Source organism: Myodes glareolus, chromosome X, assembly GCF_982192425.1.
Source record: "Myodes glareolus chromosome X, mMyoGla1.1, whole genome shotgun sequence".
In the NCBI taxonomy this organism is placed as follows: Eukaryota; Metazoa; Chordata; class Mammalia; order Rodentia; family Cricetidae; genus Myodes; species Myodes glareolus.
Genome location: NC_142053.1, coordinates 7,882,114 through 7,900,903, shown reverse-complemented (window position 1 = coordinate 7,900,903; position 18,790 = coordinate 7,882,114). Strand labels below are relative to the sequence as shown.

Sequence of the window (18,790 nt, the reverse complement as noted above, 5' to 3'; positions counted from 1 at the left end):
TCCCAGCCACCCAGACCTGAATAATCACAGAGAAACTATGTTAATTACAACACTGTTTGGCCTGTTAGCTCAGGCTTCTTATTAACTAAGTCTTACATCTTAAATTAACCCATTTTCATTTACTGCCATGCAGCTTGTGGTTTGTTACCTCTTGCTTCTTGGGCCTCTGCCTCCTTTGGCAGCTCCATAGTGTGTTTTTAACTCCACTCTCTCTTTATATCTCTTCCAGCCTGGCTATAATCTGCCCTGCCATAGGCCAAAGTAGCTTCATTCATTAACCAGTGAAAGCAACACATATACAGAAGGACATCCCACATCGTAGCATATTTTTTATCACAACATTAATTTTTTTCAGAATAAATGAGAGTTGAGGCCTTTAGTTTGGTGATATCTGATAAAATCATAACATTTGTGTCAGTTATCTGAGTTCAAGATCTGTATATGTCTTACTTAGATGTATTAAGTTTGAAAGATAAATTAACTCAAAATATCCTTAGGATTTTATGGAGTTGGAATCAGTGGTAACTCAACTCCTCCTTTTGAGTTGATTAATGATGTTTCCTAATCATTAGTGTAATGGATGTTAGTATAGGAACTCTTTACTGGCTTTCCCAAATAATTCAGCTGTGTTTGATAGAGCATACCAAAACCAGGTATAGCTTTATATATTAAAATAACAAAATGTGTTTTGAATTTGAGTTTATAAATGACATTCAGGCATACAGCCTCTTAATCTCTTGTAGCTTAAAATGAACAAACTTCCTATGTATTTTATGTACATAGTTTAAAAGATTCATAGGCTGCATTTTGTCAAAATAGAATCATAATCATCTTCTAGTGTCACATATAATAGTTTTTTTAAGACAGGGTTTCTCTGTATAACACAGCTCTGGCTGTCATAGAACTCACTCTGGAGACCAGGAGACCAGGCTGGCCTCAAACTCTGAAATCTGCCTGTCTCTGCCTCCTGATTAAAGGCATGCACCACCACCGCCTGGCATTCCAGTGTCATTTTAAAAGAACTAGAAATAGCCCAGCATTCAGGAGACAGGCAGAAGGATCACAATTCAAAGGCAGCATGGGGTACACATAGCAAGAGCCTAACTCCAAATAATATCATACTATTTTTCCCATTAATAAAAACAGTTTTAAGATAAAGTACAAATACTAGCAAAATTAGTAGCTCACATGTGTATGAAAACAGAAGTATGTGAATGTAGTGTTATTGTGGTAGCACACATATCAGTTGTATAGAAGATATATACATAGCACAGGATGAAGTGATTATATTAGATCCGTAGATGTCCATTTAGTTTATTTTGATGGCGCTATGGTAGGTGAAATGCTTAGATGTAATTGGTAGCTGTGTGACTTTGGATATCTGATTTAGCTCTTGAGAGTTAGAGTCTTTTACTTCATTTATCACATATATTACCATTCATTACCATGAATGTGGTAATGGTCAGGCAGCTTAATTGAGGTGTGAATATGCATAGTACCCAACACAGTTTTGGGCAAAGGAGGAAACTAGATGTTCTCTTTTGTATATTCATAACTACTCCATTTCATCAAGACAGAATTATAGTAGATTGTTCCTTTTGAATTTGTAAATAACTGCAATATAGGATTAGACTGTTACCAAAGAGGGAAGAGAGATTATATTTGTAGTCTTGCATTGAATATAGAGGGTGTTTGAAGTTGTTTTCACCAGAAAGCCTGTTGCAGTAAATCAGTCTAATTGAGTTCTCTTGCTGTGTTTATACTTTCAGTAAATGAGAGAATTCTGTTTGGGGGAGGTGTACCATAACAGTGGGAATTCTGGGCTTGTTCAGAAAGCTTTTTTCCCTAAGGTCTGCTAGGCAGGAGTTCAGGGAGATGTAATCAGTATTTCACGAGTTTTGTAGAGTCTCACCTACTGATTTATCTGTTTTTCACAAGCCCTCTTTAGTATGTACACCAATTTATCTTCCTTAAAAATTTGCTTGTTCTTTATACACTTTTACAATGAGTTTGTTTAGTCACCAGTACTTAGGGTATTCAAGGTATTTTCTTAATGGAAACATGCTAAAATCCCAGTTTTCTGTATGCTAGTTTGAACCTTTATTAAAATCAACATTCATGAATATATAAGGACGATACAGGAAAAACCAACTGAGAAGACTCCAGGTAGGTTTTCTGTATATGCTTGGTATTCATATTAAGAAGAGTAAAGCAGAAATAATTAATAACAGATTTTAAATTATGAGTCCTGGTTTAGAAGCATGAGTTCTGGTCTCTAATTAGGATATAGAACAAGCATATAGCAGAACTTCTGTCATGGTTTGTATAAATGCTTTAAGTTTCATTGCTGAGTCCTTGGACTCATGGTTTGTATAAATGCTTTAAGTTTCATGGCTGAGTCTGTGCCACATACATAGGTTTTGAGAATTATTAGGGCTTAATTTGTAAATTCTTACTTTACACTGATGTATCGTGGTGACTGAAAGCAATCATTTCCCAGTTTTGTATATAATTAAATTTTATAAAATGAGGCAAACAATCAAGTGGTATTTATTGCTAGTACTTGATTCTTCTGAGTTTCAACAGATGTTACTGGAAAGTATCCCTAAGCTTTTTCATCCAATTTTGGAGTTATCTGAAAGTGTGTTTTACCTATAAATATGCTGCTCTGAATTGTGAAAATGCAAAGAAATAACATTCTGTTAGTAACATTGATATGAAGAATTTTTGTTCCTTTTAGATATTTAGATAGCTTCCTAAGCTCCTTTGAAATTTAAGAAAACATCCTTTGTGGATGTGCTATACACAATTCTAAAATTAGTTCCTATGTATAAGTGAGGAAATGCAAATCAGAACTAGATAAGGATTCACATTGTCAAATGAGAAAATACATTTGTTATCTGTCTTTTTTGTCATTCCATTTGTAGAGCTTTCCAGAATGGTAAATACCAGCAAGTTTAAAGCATACACTCTTTTTCTTAAAATTTTTTTTATTTATTAAAAATTTCCTCCTCCTCCTCCCTACCTCCCTTTTCCCTCCCTCTCCCCACCTCCCCCTCCCCACCTCTCCTTCCCTCTCTAGTCCTAAGAGCAGTCAGGGTTCCCTGCCCCGTGGGAAGTTCAAGGTCCTCCCCCCTCCATCCAGGTCTATAAAGGTGAGCATCCAAACAAACCAGGCTCCCACAAAGTCAGTCCATGCAGTAGAATCGAAACCCAGTGCCATTGTCCTTGGCTTCGTAGTCAGTCTTCATTGCCAGTCACGTTCAGAGTGTCCATTTTGATCACATGCTCCATCACTCCCAGTCCAACTGGCCTTGGTGAGCTCCCATTAGATCCGTCCCACTAAATCCAGTGGGTGGACACACCCCTCGTGATCCTGACTTCCTTCATGTTCTCCCTCCTTCTGCTCCTCATTTGGACCTTGGGAGCTAAATCCAGTTAAAGCATACACTCTTATGTGAAATAAGAGGTTCTCTTTGAAGTACTTTAAAATCTCAAAATTATTCCATCAGTTCACAAGTATTAATCAACTGTAGTAACTGACCAAAGGAGTTTAAATAATGACCTAATCAAAGAGAATAATTTATAATTAAACTATCTTCTTAAAAACTTCTGCTATTAATATTATAATCCAGTATGTATATATGAATTTGTAAGATAGTTAATAGTGGTGTGTGCTTGTAGGATTTGAGTATGTCTTCTTAAAGCCAAACATGAGTTATTTATTTTTTAGGCAAAGTGATAGGAAAAAATGGAAAACTGATTCAAGAGATTGTGGACAAGTCAGGAGTTGTGAGGGTGAGGATTGAGGCTGAAAATGAAAAAAATGTCCCACAAGAAGAGGTATGTAATAGTGCTTATGTTTCTGGTTTGTCTATTTTATTTGACTTTCTAATGTAAGAGCCCCTGTATTATACCATACTTTTTTTTTTCCTTTTTGTGATTCTTAGAATCAAATACAGGACTTTGACCTACTGGGCATGTGCTCTAAAACTGAGCATGAATGTAAATGTTCTGATTATCAGACATGCATGATATTATAGACAATAGACATATCTGGTTTGGTTTGGTTTTTGGTTTTTGGTACAGTTTCTCTGTATAGCAATGGCTGTCCTGGAACTCACTCTCGCTCTGTAGACCAGGATGGCATTGAATTCAGAGAGATTTACCTGCCTCTCCCTTAGGAGTGCTGGAAATAAAGACATGTACCACCATCACCCAATGTCTATATGTTTTCTAATGCTGAACTTTAGTCATTTTAACCTATATTTGTCTTATTTTGTAACCTTATAAAGGATAGTCATGAATTTGCTATTATAAAACATATCACTAGATTAGCCATTAATGACAAATAAATAATATATATAGGAAGCCTTTGTAAATGCTTTTGTTTGAAGGTTGTATAATAAGTGTGTTCATTCTGTGTGTGCTTTTTCTGCACATAAGATTACTTCGACAAGCATCCTATTTGACTTTTATAACCCTCATTCTTATCTACCTGAATGTATGCTTATTGGTAGTGACCTTTGAAGTGTTTATATGGAGCATGGGAAGGGAGAACATAGCCCTTGATGCAATTGTACTCCCAAGATGCTATCCACTTTATCTTTAAATTAAAAAATGCAGTTTCTTATCTTCTATCTACAACTACTCTTACTTTCCTGCCAATTCACTGTCTGCTTTAGCTATGTTGCTTCAACTAAACATCTTTAATACATTTTACAAAATGAAATGAGTGTCTGTATCTGAATTAAAAATAATTCATGTGAAATGCAACTTTCTAGAGAGACTATTGTCAATTAGTGGCCATCGTGAAAGAGCCTGTCCTTTTCTTCAGTGCTATAACCACAGAGGGGTTGTCTGTGCTCCATTGAATAACCCCCTTCCTGTGCTCAGGCAGGTAGCTTCAGTGGATCAACATACTAAAAGAAGACAATGTCAGTAGTTGACTTTGAGAAAACAGTTTCTATTGGTGCAGGAGTGGAATGCAAAATAGGAGTATGGGCGACAGTGACTTAAATGTGTCATATCAATTCATGAAATAGTCAAACAATAAAAATTCAAAAAAAAGATACTATGCACACACAGGGTCATAATGTTCACATTATCTAGCTAGCCCTCTTTTGCAAAAGAATATTTTAATTGAAGTTAAATCCAATTAGTGTTTTTTAAGATTTATTTTTATCTATTAAAATGTGTGTTGTATGTGTGTGTGTCAGGGAGAGAGAGAACATTGGAGAGAAAGAGAATGGATTCCCTCAAGTTTGAGTTGCAGGCACTTGTGAGCTGTCTGACATGGGTGCTGGAAACCAAAGTACATGCTCATAACTTCTAAGCCATCTCCTCTAGTCCCTGATTTGGTTTTTAATTGCATATTTTTTACCCTCTATAATGTTATGTGTCAAAATACTTCATAGTAATCTGTATTCTTAAACATCATCCTTAATGGGAAAAGGTGAAATTTAAACATTTTAATTGTTCCTAATATGTTGAATTATATCTTTATAAATAATTAAGTGACTATGCTTAAGAAAAAGAAGTCATTGACACAGTACTGGAACTAAACAATTTTAAAATTGGTACTTTTTTATCTTTTGTGTTTTATGTTTTTATCAAGGAAATTATGCCACCAAATTCCCTACCTTCCAATAATTCAAGGGTTGGACCTAATTCCTCTGAAGAAAAGAAACATTTAGATACAAAGGAAAACAGCACCCATTTTTCTCAACCTAACAGTACAAAAGTCCAGAGGGTAAGAATTAATTTGTCACCTCTAACCACACTAAAAGTAGTATCTTTGGCTCAGATGCCACATTTGGTATTTGAGCTTTTTTTCTCTGGTTAGATTTGTAGGCTCCTCATAATTCTATATTTTCACATATGATTGATACCATATAAGATTACAAACCAAAGTAATGGATATTTTTTTTTTTTGATTTATTCACAGTGACAAATCTTAAGCTGTAAACCTAATGGGGTCACTTTTTTTCTGTTGAGGGTGGACTTCTTTTTTTTCCATGCTGTAACTCCTTAAATTTTGCAGGTGTTGTAAGTCAAAGTGTACCTTCTTTTAGATATGCTAGTTACTTCTTAAAGTCATATTTTAGAAACTGGTTTTCACTATTAGAACTAACCTAACTACTTAGAAATGCGTTTAGAATTCCTGCAGTGAAAGTCCTGCGTTCAGGCTTCTGTGTATCGTTCATTATAGTTAATCACATCACTTGCATTCCTTATACTGCTTTAGGTGTTAGTGGTTTCATCAGTTGTAGCAGGGGAACCCCAGAAACCTGAACCCAAGGCTTGGCAGGTAGGAAACCATTCCTTGAAAAATACATTTTAAGTTGATATTTTAATGTTTATTCCCCTTGTTAAGAAAGACTACAAATGAGCCTCATGGTTAGGGGCTGGTGGAGGAATGTTTGTGGGTATTTGGATCCACAGCTCTGGTCTAAATCTCAAACAACTTCATTCCACTTAGAAGGTTTCCCCTTACATGTCCAGTGTTGTTTCCCACCAGTCTTCCCCCTGTGTCTTCTAGGAAAGGTCTTGGAGTTCTCTGAAATTTATCATAATCTTTGCTGCTTTTTGATGTGTACTTGAAACCCAAGTGTGGGTTTATTCTATCCGGACTGTTCTTTCTCCTTCATTTGCCATATCACTTTGACCCTGTTCTGTGTGAAACTTTCCTCGTCTACCTACCACAGGTCTCCCACCTGCTCCATGCTCCTATGTGCTCAACCAGAGCATAATGTTATTAGATGTTTTCTTGTTGGTTTCCCCAACCACAGTGCTGTAAAGTCATTGAGCTCAAGGTTCCTTACCTGGTCTTTGAGAATTGCTTACAAAATTAGGATGGTATGACTTAGAAGGGACTAAATGCAAAAGTGCCATTTTGTCCAGAGAACTATAACTACAAGTGGATCAGATACTTCTTTCTGCTGTGCATCCCACTTCTCAGAACAGAGAGTGACTTTGTCCTAGTATTGGTATTATATTTATTCAGATATTCTGATGGGGCACTTAAGGTACTTCCTGGGTACTTCAGTTTGTACCATATTGTAAGAGAAAATAGTTTTAAATGATTTTTTTTTTCAGATTCGAACTAATTAAATCTGCAACACAAAAATTTAAAGCCTATTTTGGTGATTACTTGGAAAGCATGTAATATTCCATCACATGATATTTGACACTTGAAAATAATACAGTTGATGCCTCTGTGACTGTGCCAGTGAGAAACAGAATAATATACATTTTGGTGGGGTTGTGGGTTGATTTTTATATATTGTAGTACAGAAAAGAAAATCAATCCTTACAGGTTTGCAATGGTACTTGATAGTTCAGGTAATCATTGTTGCTAGGAGGCAGTGCCTTGCCTACTAGTTGATAATCAGCCTACAAGCAATATTTTCTGATGGTTCAGGTTTGTTCTTCATCAACAGTAACATTTCATGTACAGCTATAAAGAAAATTATGTGTCCTTCCCTTCCTATCTTGAACATACTGTATACTGAATGCAGGCAGGCAAAAGGATCTCAACAATTTCTACATGTACCAAGAAAATGTTCTTTAGAAAAGAATGGCACTTTCCTCAAGGGACAGCTTCTTGGCCTCCTGTACCTTTTAGCTTTGCCAAACATAACCTGTAATACTTTTCATTGGTCATATGTGAATACCAATAACCATGTATATTTCTTCAGTAGCAAAATAACTGTACTGTTCTCAACTTAGAATGTGTCTTAATTGTCCCCTCTTTGTGCACCTGTAGCTAGGTCTCCCTACTGGTTGTGATATGGAATTTTTTTTGCTTCTTTTATGCTGATATGCATAGTATTTAGATAGTATGCAAGTATTTAGATAGTACCTTTAAAATTATCCCTATATTAAAGTGGTATACATAGAGGATCAAAGGTTTTCTCATGATTGAATTTTGTAAGGCTTTCATAATATATTTTTGAAATTTATATGGACTTATTAAACATTATGCTTATGATTTTGCTTTGATTTTTGTTCTTATACAGATTATGTGGTGTGTTTTAATTCTAATTTTCAGTCACGGTTTGAATTCTATTGTTTGGTTAGCAAAATTGAGTCTGTTTGATTTTTTTTTTCATTTGCAATCCCTGGCATCTGATTTTAAATTTTAAACTAGATTTGATTTAGATATAACTTATAGTAAATTGAGCAAAACATAAGTATTCTCATTTACACTACACATCTCATTAAAGCTTGTATAATTTTTAGTTGTATATTTGTTATTTTGCCAACATTAAATGGTAGTCTTTTCAAACCTTCTGGTATTTAAGGAATCACTATATTGATCTGTCCTTATTCAAATGTAAAACTTGGTTTTACATATTGATTTACATTTTAAACAGATGTTTGTTTGCTTATTGCTTGGCAGACCCTATGCTAGGGATTTAGTCTTTAATTGTGAGTATGTGTATGTTTTGGGTATTTTTGTCTTTTTTTTTTTCAGATTAATCTTCACTAGTTCTTTAGGTTTACTCTTCCAATTTCTTTTTCAGGGAATGGTACCATTTGTTTTTGTGGGAACAAAAGACAGCATCGCTAATGCCACTGTTCTTTTGGATTATCATCTGAACTATTTAAAGGTAAGAATAGGATGACTTTTAACTTCTAATCTTCTTGTGCTAAGTTATTACAAGCTGTATAGTAAATCTTTCCAAAACTATGATCTCTTTGAGCTATGCATAACAATGTGTGATCTTGTAAAAAATAATAAATATTCATTGTTTTAGTCATTTCTTGATTTTATTTTTTGTAAATTTTTTCATTGTAAATCTTAGGGCTAATATCCCAGTTTTAATATATTCCTATATTTATTGTTATTCTTCTGTTAAACCCTTAGAGTCAATTTAGGGGTGTGTGTGTGTGTGTGTGTGTGTGTGTGTGTGTGTATGTATACAAAAAAAGCTAGAAGGTTCAACTATATTAAGATGTATATTAAGAGGATATATATTTGTGTGTATAAGTCCTCTTTGTGTGCGTGTGTGTGTGTGTATACATAATCCTCAATATAGTTGAACCTTCTAGATTTTGTGGATGTTTTCAATCTAAATTTTGTGTCTATAGCACTTGCATTTGTTGTCCCTCTTATGTCATTTATTAAGGAAATCCTAACATGTCATTATCCTCTGTTTAAATGTTTACCCTTCATACTTTTCTCTATATTATATTAATCAAAATAAAAACTACTGTGTCTTATTGTATATGCTCATCTTACTGTTGTTACTGTTATGCCTCCTTTAGCTTGCAAGCTGGGAAGTAGGAACCTGGAGGCTATTAGTGAAAAGAGCACGGGATTGGCAATACAGCTATGAACTATGTGACTTTAAGCAAGTCACTTCCCTACACTAAATGCTTTTTCAAATTCCCTTTGGCACAAATGTCATAAAATTTAATGAAATGAAATCTTAACTGTTTTCATTTTTATAATGTCTTATTTCTGAAAAAAACACATAATACCAGAATTATTACATAGGTCTTTTGAAAAAAATCTATAAAATAAATCTAAGTTCTATTTCATTTATGATACTATCTCAAGACGTGTTTGCTGACTTAAAGAATAAAGAATGAGTCTGCTAGTAAGAATGAAAGGAAAAACGGTGCAGTACCTGGTCATTTTGTTCATTCTTAATCGTGGTCAGTTAATAAGTAAAAGTGGGAAGGTTTCATCCAGCAAGGTTTGCATGGGTAGGATGCCACTTTGATTTGCTTATTTATTTTTTGTTGAACAGTGTGTTTTATGTACTATGTGTTGTATGTGTTTTCCTTTACAGTGTTAGCTAAAATAATTATTATAATCTAGATAGAAAGGACTGCATTGTATCATGTCCTTGTTTTTTCAATTAATGCTCTTTCTTAGATATTTTAATTTATTTTTCTCTATTGAATATCTTGTCTGATTATTGGCAGCTGTCCCGTTGCCATTCTCTCCATCACCAAATCATCTTTTGGTTGGGTCTGGCATCTCACCAAAACTGACTGCTTTGCCTAAGTAGAATAACCCTGGAATTCATTCTGTTATACAATATCTAGATAACACATTCCATGAGCTAGAAATATACTTTTAGGGAGAGCCACTCACTTAGCTATAGCCTTTCCTTTTCCCTACCCAGTTTATTATAGATTCTGGTTTAGAGAGCAAGTAAAATTCACTGTGGATTCGTTCTTAGTCTGACTCTTTTCTTTCCCAGATGTCAGAACGAAGATTTTGACAACATAGATTTTGTGGCCTCTTCTTGACTGATACATTGAATATTTGTTGTAGTTACAGATCTAGCTAATAAGTGAGATGCTCATGGGTGTGCTAGAAAGGCAAGGGTTAATAAGAAGCTTCATCTGGATTTAACAGAATCCAAGTTATTGCACACACTGTGTTTAAGGATCTGTCAGTGGATTTTGGAGTTGATTTTATTTTGTTCAACTCAATTCATATTGTTTGTTATATTTGTTTAAGCAGAATTTTAGTATTTTAAGAGATATTCAAGGCATGATGTGAGTTCTAGGTATTTTGATGTGAGACCTAGGGTTTCCCCCTTCATATAAAGGAATATTAGCACTTTTAGTTCATTCAAAATAAGTGGTCCTTAATTGTATAATTATATCCAAAAATAATACATGTTCTTTAAAAAATACCCAAGCATAATACTTTGTAAATTAAAATATTAGCTGAAAAATAATTTTATTTAGCTCATTTATAATGTGTGATTATTTTAAAGTTAGTTGATTAAACCTTAATGTATGTCATTTATATTTATTTTCATACTTTTTAGTATTGTTTTAGTCAACCTTACATCAAAAAGTCCCCAAACTAACATATCTCTGCCTTATCCATAGACTAATTGAATAGTAGTGCCAAATCACTCAGTCTTAAATTTATTCAATATAACTTTAAAAGTGAGTGTTTTTGTTATATCTCTAAGTCTTGCCATCAATAAGTGTATCAATAGTAATCTTTCTTTTTAAGACCATTCAATTTCCTGATAATTCTGTGTTAACAGTGTTTACTATAAATTTAGAACTGAAATTGAAATATTTCCAGTATACTTTTTATCTGATGAAAAGGAGAAAGGTATTACTAAGTAAAATGTCAAATTATTTTTACTGTTATCTTGTATATTTTAAATAGGAAGTAGACCAGTTGCGTTTGGAGAGATTACAAATTGATGAGCAGTTGCGACAAATTGGAGCTAGTTCTAGACCACCACCAAATCGTACAGATAAGGAAAAAGGCTATGTGACTGATGATGGTCAAGGAATGGGTCGAGGTAGTAGACCTTACAGAAATAGGGGGCACGGCAGACGCGGTCCCGGATATACTTCAGGTACAAACTAAGCATTTTCCTCAGTAACTTTATCTGTTCCTAGACTTAATAGCTGCTAATCTCTACTATTCATTAGAACTCCATTATAACAATTTCTCACTACATGGTTTCCAACTCACAGTGGGTCAAATTGCGTTTCAAGAGACATGTAGAGTGAAAGCCTGCTAATGACACACATAGTTCACAGGGCAGTTGTGAGTTCTGTCCATATTCTTATTGCGGATAAATCTGCTTACACCCTTTTGTGTTGATGACCTAAGACCTCTCCTGATTTTATTACTGTATAGCCAAAACTTTTTTCATTTGTGTACTGTGGCTCATTTTTTGTCAGGCATGTGCTGGTCATACTTGCTGGATGGACTGTGTAAATCAGGGGTCTGCATCCTGTGGCTCATAAAGTGATTTTGAGTGGCATGGCCAAAGTCAGCCCTAGGCACAGTCAAGAAGTAGGCGAAGTGTCTCTTTGCCTTCCCAGCTCTTCTGTCCGTTCTTCTTTCTTTTCTCCCAGTAACTTTCAGTGAACCCAGTGCCCACCTACGAGTTCCTACTGTCTTTCTTGCTCAACTGTGTATCTACTATGTAACTTGCTAATGATGGTATAAGGTATAATCCATCTCACCAATATTTGCATTTCAAAAGGGAACTCTTTAAGATGGAAAAGCCTTCAAGATCCACAGGAGTGACGCTATAATGGTGAAGCTATAATTGGTCATTAGCTCCAACAGAGGAAGAGAGAGAGGTAGTAGAGTTGATATTCCAGAGTGGGGAGAGACACCTACTCTTAAGGCCAACCTTGAACGTAACCCTTAACCCTTCTCCCAACAGTTCTTTTGATCAATAAATTTCCACTTCACTGTGGAGATCTTTTTCCCCTACTCCCATCCCCTATGTCATTAAACCTCAGATATAATGAGATGTTTTATAGTCATCCTTTGTTCAGTCAGTCCACTGAGAGTGGGAGGGAAGACTGTGGGTCATGCATCAGGAATGCATATCCCCTTTGGGGATAATCCCACAAGAGACTCTTCCCTGAGACATAAATGTCATGGTGGCCGTTATTGGCCCCTTTTAGAGTTGGCCAAAATGTACACATTCTTCTGTCCCTGTGCTTAATATTAAAAGCTGTTTTTATTCAAGTTTTGATTATCAAAGAATTGTGTTATAGACAATTTTCCCCCCATGATCACGGCTATTTAAAGACATGGCACATTCAGGTCTGAACTTAGATAGCTAACAAAACACCTTTTCTCTTAAAAGAAATATTATAACTAAAATAACTTTAGATATGGCAAGCCCTTCATTTTGAATTTAAAATTACTTGTTTTTAAACATAGAAGATGAGTATATTCTTTGGTAGGCTTCTAAATTGGGAAGAATATTGAATCACCCCTGAAACTTCATCTCTGGAAGCTTCTGTTAACCTTCTTTTAAAGTCAGACAATGGTATATAACTTTTAACTCTCGATAGGAACTAATTCTGAAGCATCAAATGCTTCTGAAACAGAATCTGACCACAGAGACGAACTCAGTGATTGGTCATTAGCTCCAACAGAGGAAGAGAGGGAGAGCTTCCTGCGCAGAGGAGACGGACGGCGGCGTGGAGGGGGAGGAAGAGGACAAGGAGGAAGAGGAAGAGGAGGAGGCTTCAAAGGTATAGTGTAGTGGTTTACATAACTGAAAAGTAAAGGTTAAGGGCCAGTGCGGTGGCTCAACAGATAAAGGTACTTGGCTGCCAGACCTGAAACCCTAGTTCAATCCCCAGGGCCCACATGGTGAAAGGAATGAAGTGATTCTTAACTATATTATCCTCTGGCTCTACATGTAGGCTGTGGTATATGTACCCCAACACATACCCACCCAAAAATAAATTAATAAAAATATAATATTTTTAAAGGAAAATAAAGATTAAAGGTACTGTTAGCTGTTTGAAGCTGAATAAAAAGTAAATCTTGCTGATATAATCTGTCTTGTACTTATCTTCATAGCAAATGACATTTTTCTTATGATTTTTGGAATCTATGAATAAATAATGATAGCTGATTCATACTATTTGGGATTTCTAATCAGCATCTGATTGTTAATCCAGATTGACCTATTGATTCATAAAATAATACCTTCAGAATATTTTGGTTTTTTGTTAGAAGACTAGATTATTAACAGTTGTATATTTGGAATTGGTAGACTTTCCATTACATTTTAGCTTCTATTACTGGTCTAAATGGGTAATCTGAAAATAAACAATTTTAAGCAAATGGTTTAGAGTCACTAACTGTTGACATTCTAAAATTATTCATACAGGAAATGATGATCATTCCCGAACAGATAATCGTCCGCGTAATCCAAGAGAAGCTAAAGGAAGAACAGCTGATGGATCTTTGCAGGTAAAACTTAGGTGTTTCTTTTCATCTAAGTAGTTTGAATGTGGCCATTTGAAAGTTGAGTGGTTATTTTACTTTATTTTTAAACATGTTCAAAGATAATTTGTAGTATATTAAATTTTTTCTGAAGTGGTACAGTTGTGGACAGTCTTAGTCCTTTGAGACAAATATGCAAATATGAGGATTTCTCCAGAGAATATGTGGCCTTAAATATTTGTGAACACTTTGGCAGCCACATTATAATTTTCAGACCATGTTGGTGGTTCTCTAACTATCTCTCTAAAAAAAAGAATATTCTAAAGGAAATGTTCTAAGTGACTAAAGTCAGCTACCCTTTCCGTTAAGTGCATGGATGGCATATTATCTTTATCTGTCTCATAGTCATGATAAGATAAGACTTAAAGTGTCTAAATATTTTCCATGCCCCATGGGTCAGCTGTTCATTTACTTGCACAGTCTAGTCTGAGAACGCCTTTTTAAGTAGCTTTGTCAATGCTTACCCAGTCGTTAAGTGATTTCAAATTTACTCCCTGAACACATCTAGGCACCTTTACTAAGTACTTCATGTCGCATAATCTTACAGTAATCCACTGAGATAAGAATTGTATTATCTAATTTATATGTAAGTAACAGAAGCTGAGGTTCAGTGTCCACAATCACTTAGCTAGCATATGGTGGAGTATTATTCATTCATACTGTGGTATCTGATTCTCAGAATTCATGTTCTCTTTCATTTTGTCTGTAATTGTTAACGCTAAATTTTTAAACCAAGTAATAAAGAGTTCTGACTAGAAACCAATATACATTATTAGCTAATTTCAAATCAAAATTTTTATAGTAGAACCTTCTTTAGAATTCATACCAAATCTAAGGGAGTGTTAACTTAATGGTAGTTTCTAAAGAACTAGAATAGAAAAGACTAGTAGTGTTCTGCTTTGACACTTTTAGTTTATGCCCCTTAGAATGTTATTTTTAAATTACATTAATTTTTATGCCTTTCTAGGATTTTAGTTCTCCAAATCATTGTTTCCAGATTTCTTCTTGTCATTCTATTTTTCAGCACACAAGTTATAGGGCCGTCTTATTCTTCTTCCTGAAGTACAAGTTCCTAGAATTCAACACTACAGTTTTTCTACAGTTGATACAGACTGATGATACAGAGACCAGAAATTTATGCTAGAACATTATTTAGAATTTTAAAATGTCTTTTTTATTTATTAAATGTATTTATTTTATGTGTATGAGTATATAGGTGCATCAGGCATTGGATCCCCTGGAACTGGAATTACAGGTAGTTGTAAGATACCATTGGGCACTGGGAACTGAACCCAGGTCCTCTACAAGAACATCAGGGGCTCTTAACCACTGAGCCATCTTCCCATCCCCCATTATTTAGACTTTGAAGCAGCTACAAAGGAAGTTTCTAGAGGATCAGATGGAGATTTTGGTATAGAAAAGCTTATTATACTTATGACAGAGTCAAAGGTTGGAACTAAAGTTAGTTCATGAATGCGTTGTTTGAGTTCATTCTGGTGAAACTAATAAGGCATTATTTTGTGTCTTAGTTTTCCCATATTCATTTTGAAATATAATGATATTTGAGTTGTGCTGTGTGTGTGTATGTGTGTGTGTACCTATGGTATGCTATATATTCTGCATATAGCATATATATCTTCTATTTGCCAATAATAGTGATGTTATAAATGACCTCACTATTTTTGTTTGCTTAGAAGAATATAAAATGGGAGAATATAAACTTACACCTCTTTTTTCTTAGATTTGACACAGTGAGATGACCACTGTTTTCCAGCTAACGAACAGTGTTTTGAAAACCTAAATCAATAAAGAGGCTACCAGGCTTTAATTTCTTAGAGTTCTATTTTTATCTCCATACCCCCTTCTATTAAGATAGAGCCTCAGTTATATATTTGGTTGACCTAGAATGTCCATTTGCCTCTATTTTCCCTTTAACATGTGGAAGTCCCATTTCAGACTTCCATTATTGTCAGGCCATTCACGTAGGATCTGGTGTGTGTATATATGTATGTATGTGTGTGTGTGTGTGTGTATGTATGTATATAACAACTATAACTTATTTTAGATTAGAGTTTACTGCAATAATGAAAGGAGTGTCCAAACTAAACCATTACAGAATGCCTCCAGTGAAGGTAACCGGCTTCGCATGGGTAAAGATCGTAACCAGAAGAAGGAGAAGCCAGACAGCGTGGATGGGCAGCAACCACTCGTGAATGGAGTACCTTAAACTGCATAATTCTGAAGTTATATTTCCTCTACCATTTCTGTAATTCTTACTCCATTTTAGAAAACTTTGTTAGGCCAAAGACAAGTAGTAGGCAAGATGGCACAGAGCATGAAATGAACACAAATTCTGCAAAGAATTTTTTGATATTGGCCATAAAAAACAATCTTCCAGATTTGCACAAAAAGATCTTGAAATTTGAAGCATAACTTTTAAGTACACTTAACACTTCAGGGCAGGGTTTTACTTTTAAAAAAAAATACTAAGCAGTGATCTTTATTAACTAGGACCATTTTCCTGCATTGGGCTATAACTCAGCAGTACGTTTCAGTCTTTCTGAGTAAATCACATATGTGGTAATCATACTAGATCTCTGTCTTCAGTCTCATATAAAGTCTCCATGAAATGCTGTGCCATTTTGTGTCCTGTGTCAGTTTATGTTTTGGTCCACTTTCCAGTATTTTAGTGAAGTCTGAAACGCGTGTCTTGTGACATTTGTCATTTTCATTAGCAAAAAAAAAGTTGTATGATCTGTGCCTTTTTTATATCTTGGCAGGTAGGAATATTATATTTGGATGCAGAGTTCAGGGAAGATAAGTTGGAAACACTAAATGTTAAAAGATGTAGCAAACCCTGTCAAACATTAGTACTTTATAGAAGAATGCATGCTTTCCATATTTTTTTCTTTACATAAACATCAGCTTAGGCAATATAAAGACTAGGACTTGTTTTTTTGTTTTTGTTTTGTTGCACTGAAGTATGACAAATAGTGTTATTGGAAGGGATGTGTAATTTTTCTGTATAGACAGGAAAAGAAATAACTATCTTTTCATTTGGGAGAGGCTAAAAATGTTTTCAGCTACTTGCAAATCTTCCTGGTCGAAAGTTAGGATATGCCTGCTCTTTGGCCTGATGATGAATTTCAACTTAGAGACTTTTTCTTTTGTCCTCCCCAAGTTTTGTTTTTCACTCATATTTTATGTTAAAGCTTATTTTGGGGAGATATGAAGGTCATTTTCATGAACACATAACCCTCAGAAGTAGAGGTACTTTGAGAAATATTGAAAGCAGATTAATTTTTTTTGTAACTTTGAAATATGAAGTCTAATGTATAAGCAGAATTGAAAAGCAGACATAGGATTGGTTAACAAATATTTTTTTTCTTTTTTGATGTGTTGAGTCTTATTTTTGAGTTTTTTTCTCTTTTTTTAATGAATGAAATTTACTGAAGAAAAATATGTGAAGGACCTTCACTCTGAGATGTTATATTTTTCTTAAAAATAACTCTGAGTAGGGGTACCACTGAATCTGTACAGAGCCGTACAAACCGAAGTTCTGCCTCTGATGTACTTTGTGAATTTGTTTCTAATTCATTTTTCATTTACTTTTCCTTGCATACAAATAAACATATAAAATGGTAACAAACTGCACATGGTTTCACAAATATTAAAAGGTCTTTTAAAAAGTATTGCCAAACATTCATGTTGATTTCTAGTTATTTATTCTGGGAATGTATAGTATTTGAAAACAGAAATTGGTACCTTGCACACATCATCTGTAAGCTGTTCAGTTTTAAATACTGTAGATAATTAACCAAGGTAGAATGACCTTGTAATGTAACTGCTCTTGGGCAATATTCTCTGTACATATTAGCGACAACAGATTGGATTTTATGTTGACATTTGTTTGGTTATAGTGCAATATATTTTGTATGCAAGCAGTTTCAATAAAGTTTGATCTTCCTCTGCTAAATTGATGTTGACGCAATCCTTACAATGATTGCTTTTTAAATTTTAAGATAGGAAAGAAATCTATAGAAAGTGTTCTGTTACAAAATGTAACTGTTACCATTGGAAATTCCACATTGTCATAGGAGGTTAGCCGTTATTTACCGACTTTCCAGAATATATTCTTCTTTAATAAGGTGAAAAACCAACAAATGGTACACACAGTCACAGTGTACCGTTAAAATATGCACTAAGTCTCTTTTTTTACAATGGCTGAATTCAGCAAGGCGCTAACTTGCTTAAATGTGAATTACTAACTTCTAAAACTGTAATTTGATTCACATGTTTTCAAATGGAGTTGAAGTTGATTCATATTACAATATTTGTGTGCAAAATGTGTGTTTTTCAGTTTAAAGTCATGTTTTTAAAATCTTATTAAAGTTTCAAAAATCTGAAGATTGTTTATCTTATCTAGATGTAAATTTTTATTAAAAAGTTGCACTTATGAAAAAGCAAAATATTAGTCTGACAGCTGTTTGCTCCGGTATTCAGTTTCTACATAAATGGCAAAAAATAATGTGTTGGGTCTGGAGAAGATATTTTTCATTCAAAGCAAATGATCATTTTTACATGTTCTGTGTGTGTGTGTGTGTGTGTGTGTGTGTGTGTGTGTGTGTGTGTGTGTGATGTGATGTGAATGAAGATACCCACAGAGATCAGAAGAGAGAATCAGATCCCCTGAAACTGGTGTTACAGGTTGCTGTGAGCCACCATATGGGTGCTGAAAGCTGACCCAGGTCTTATACAGAGCTATAATTGCTCTTAACTAACTGATGAGATATCTCTCTACCCGTTTTTATCAGTGTGACCAGATATCACACTAACCAAAGCTGGCTTGGAATGGCTCCCCTCACCCCAAACTCATGGTAGTCCTTTTGCCTTTCATCGTGAATGTTCGAGTTTAATACGGGCATGATCCTGGCTTTTGTGTTCTTTAAAAAAAAAAAAAGAAATTGAAAGTTTGTGTGATTTCTAATGAGAGAGAGGAGGCAAGTTGGGTGGGCAAGAGGTAGA

General features: G+C 34.6%; 1 protein-coding gene across 8 annotated transcripts in view; it reads left to right on the top strand.

Annotated features, from left to right (window-relative positions):
- Window positions 1-18,172, top strand: part of Fmr1 (fragile X messenger ribonucleoprotein 1) — a 40,043-nt gene extending 21,871 nt beyond the window's left edge. Inside the window, exons 10-17 of one of the 8 annotated variants that reach the window (XM_048457485.3) lie at window positions 3,734-3,843; window positions 5,618-5,752; window positions 6,248-6,310; window positions 8,529-8,615; window positions 11,156-11,351; window positions 12,895-13,002; window positions 13,650-13,732; window positions 15,882-18,172. In XM_048457485.3, the coding sequence (XP_048313442.1) occupies window positions 3,734-3,843; window positions 5,618-5,752; window positions 6,248-6,310; window positions 8,529-8,615; window positions 11,156-11,351; window positions 12,895-13,002; window positions 13,650-13,732; window positions 15,882-15,992 (893 nt within the window). In that variant the 3' untranslated portion in view covers window positions 15,993-18,172. Of the gene's footprint in view, window positions 1-3,733; window positions 3,844-5,617; window positions 5,753-6,247; window positions 6,311-8,528; window positions 8,616-11,155; window positions 11,352-12,067; window positions 12,795-12,819; window positions 13,003-13,649; window positions 13,733-15,881 lie in introns of those variants that run through there. The other 7 variants (XM_048457483.3, XM_048457482.3, XM_048457487.3 and 4 more) reach the window with 7 other exon arrangements.
- Window positions 18,173-18,790: the final 618 nt, after the last annotated feature.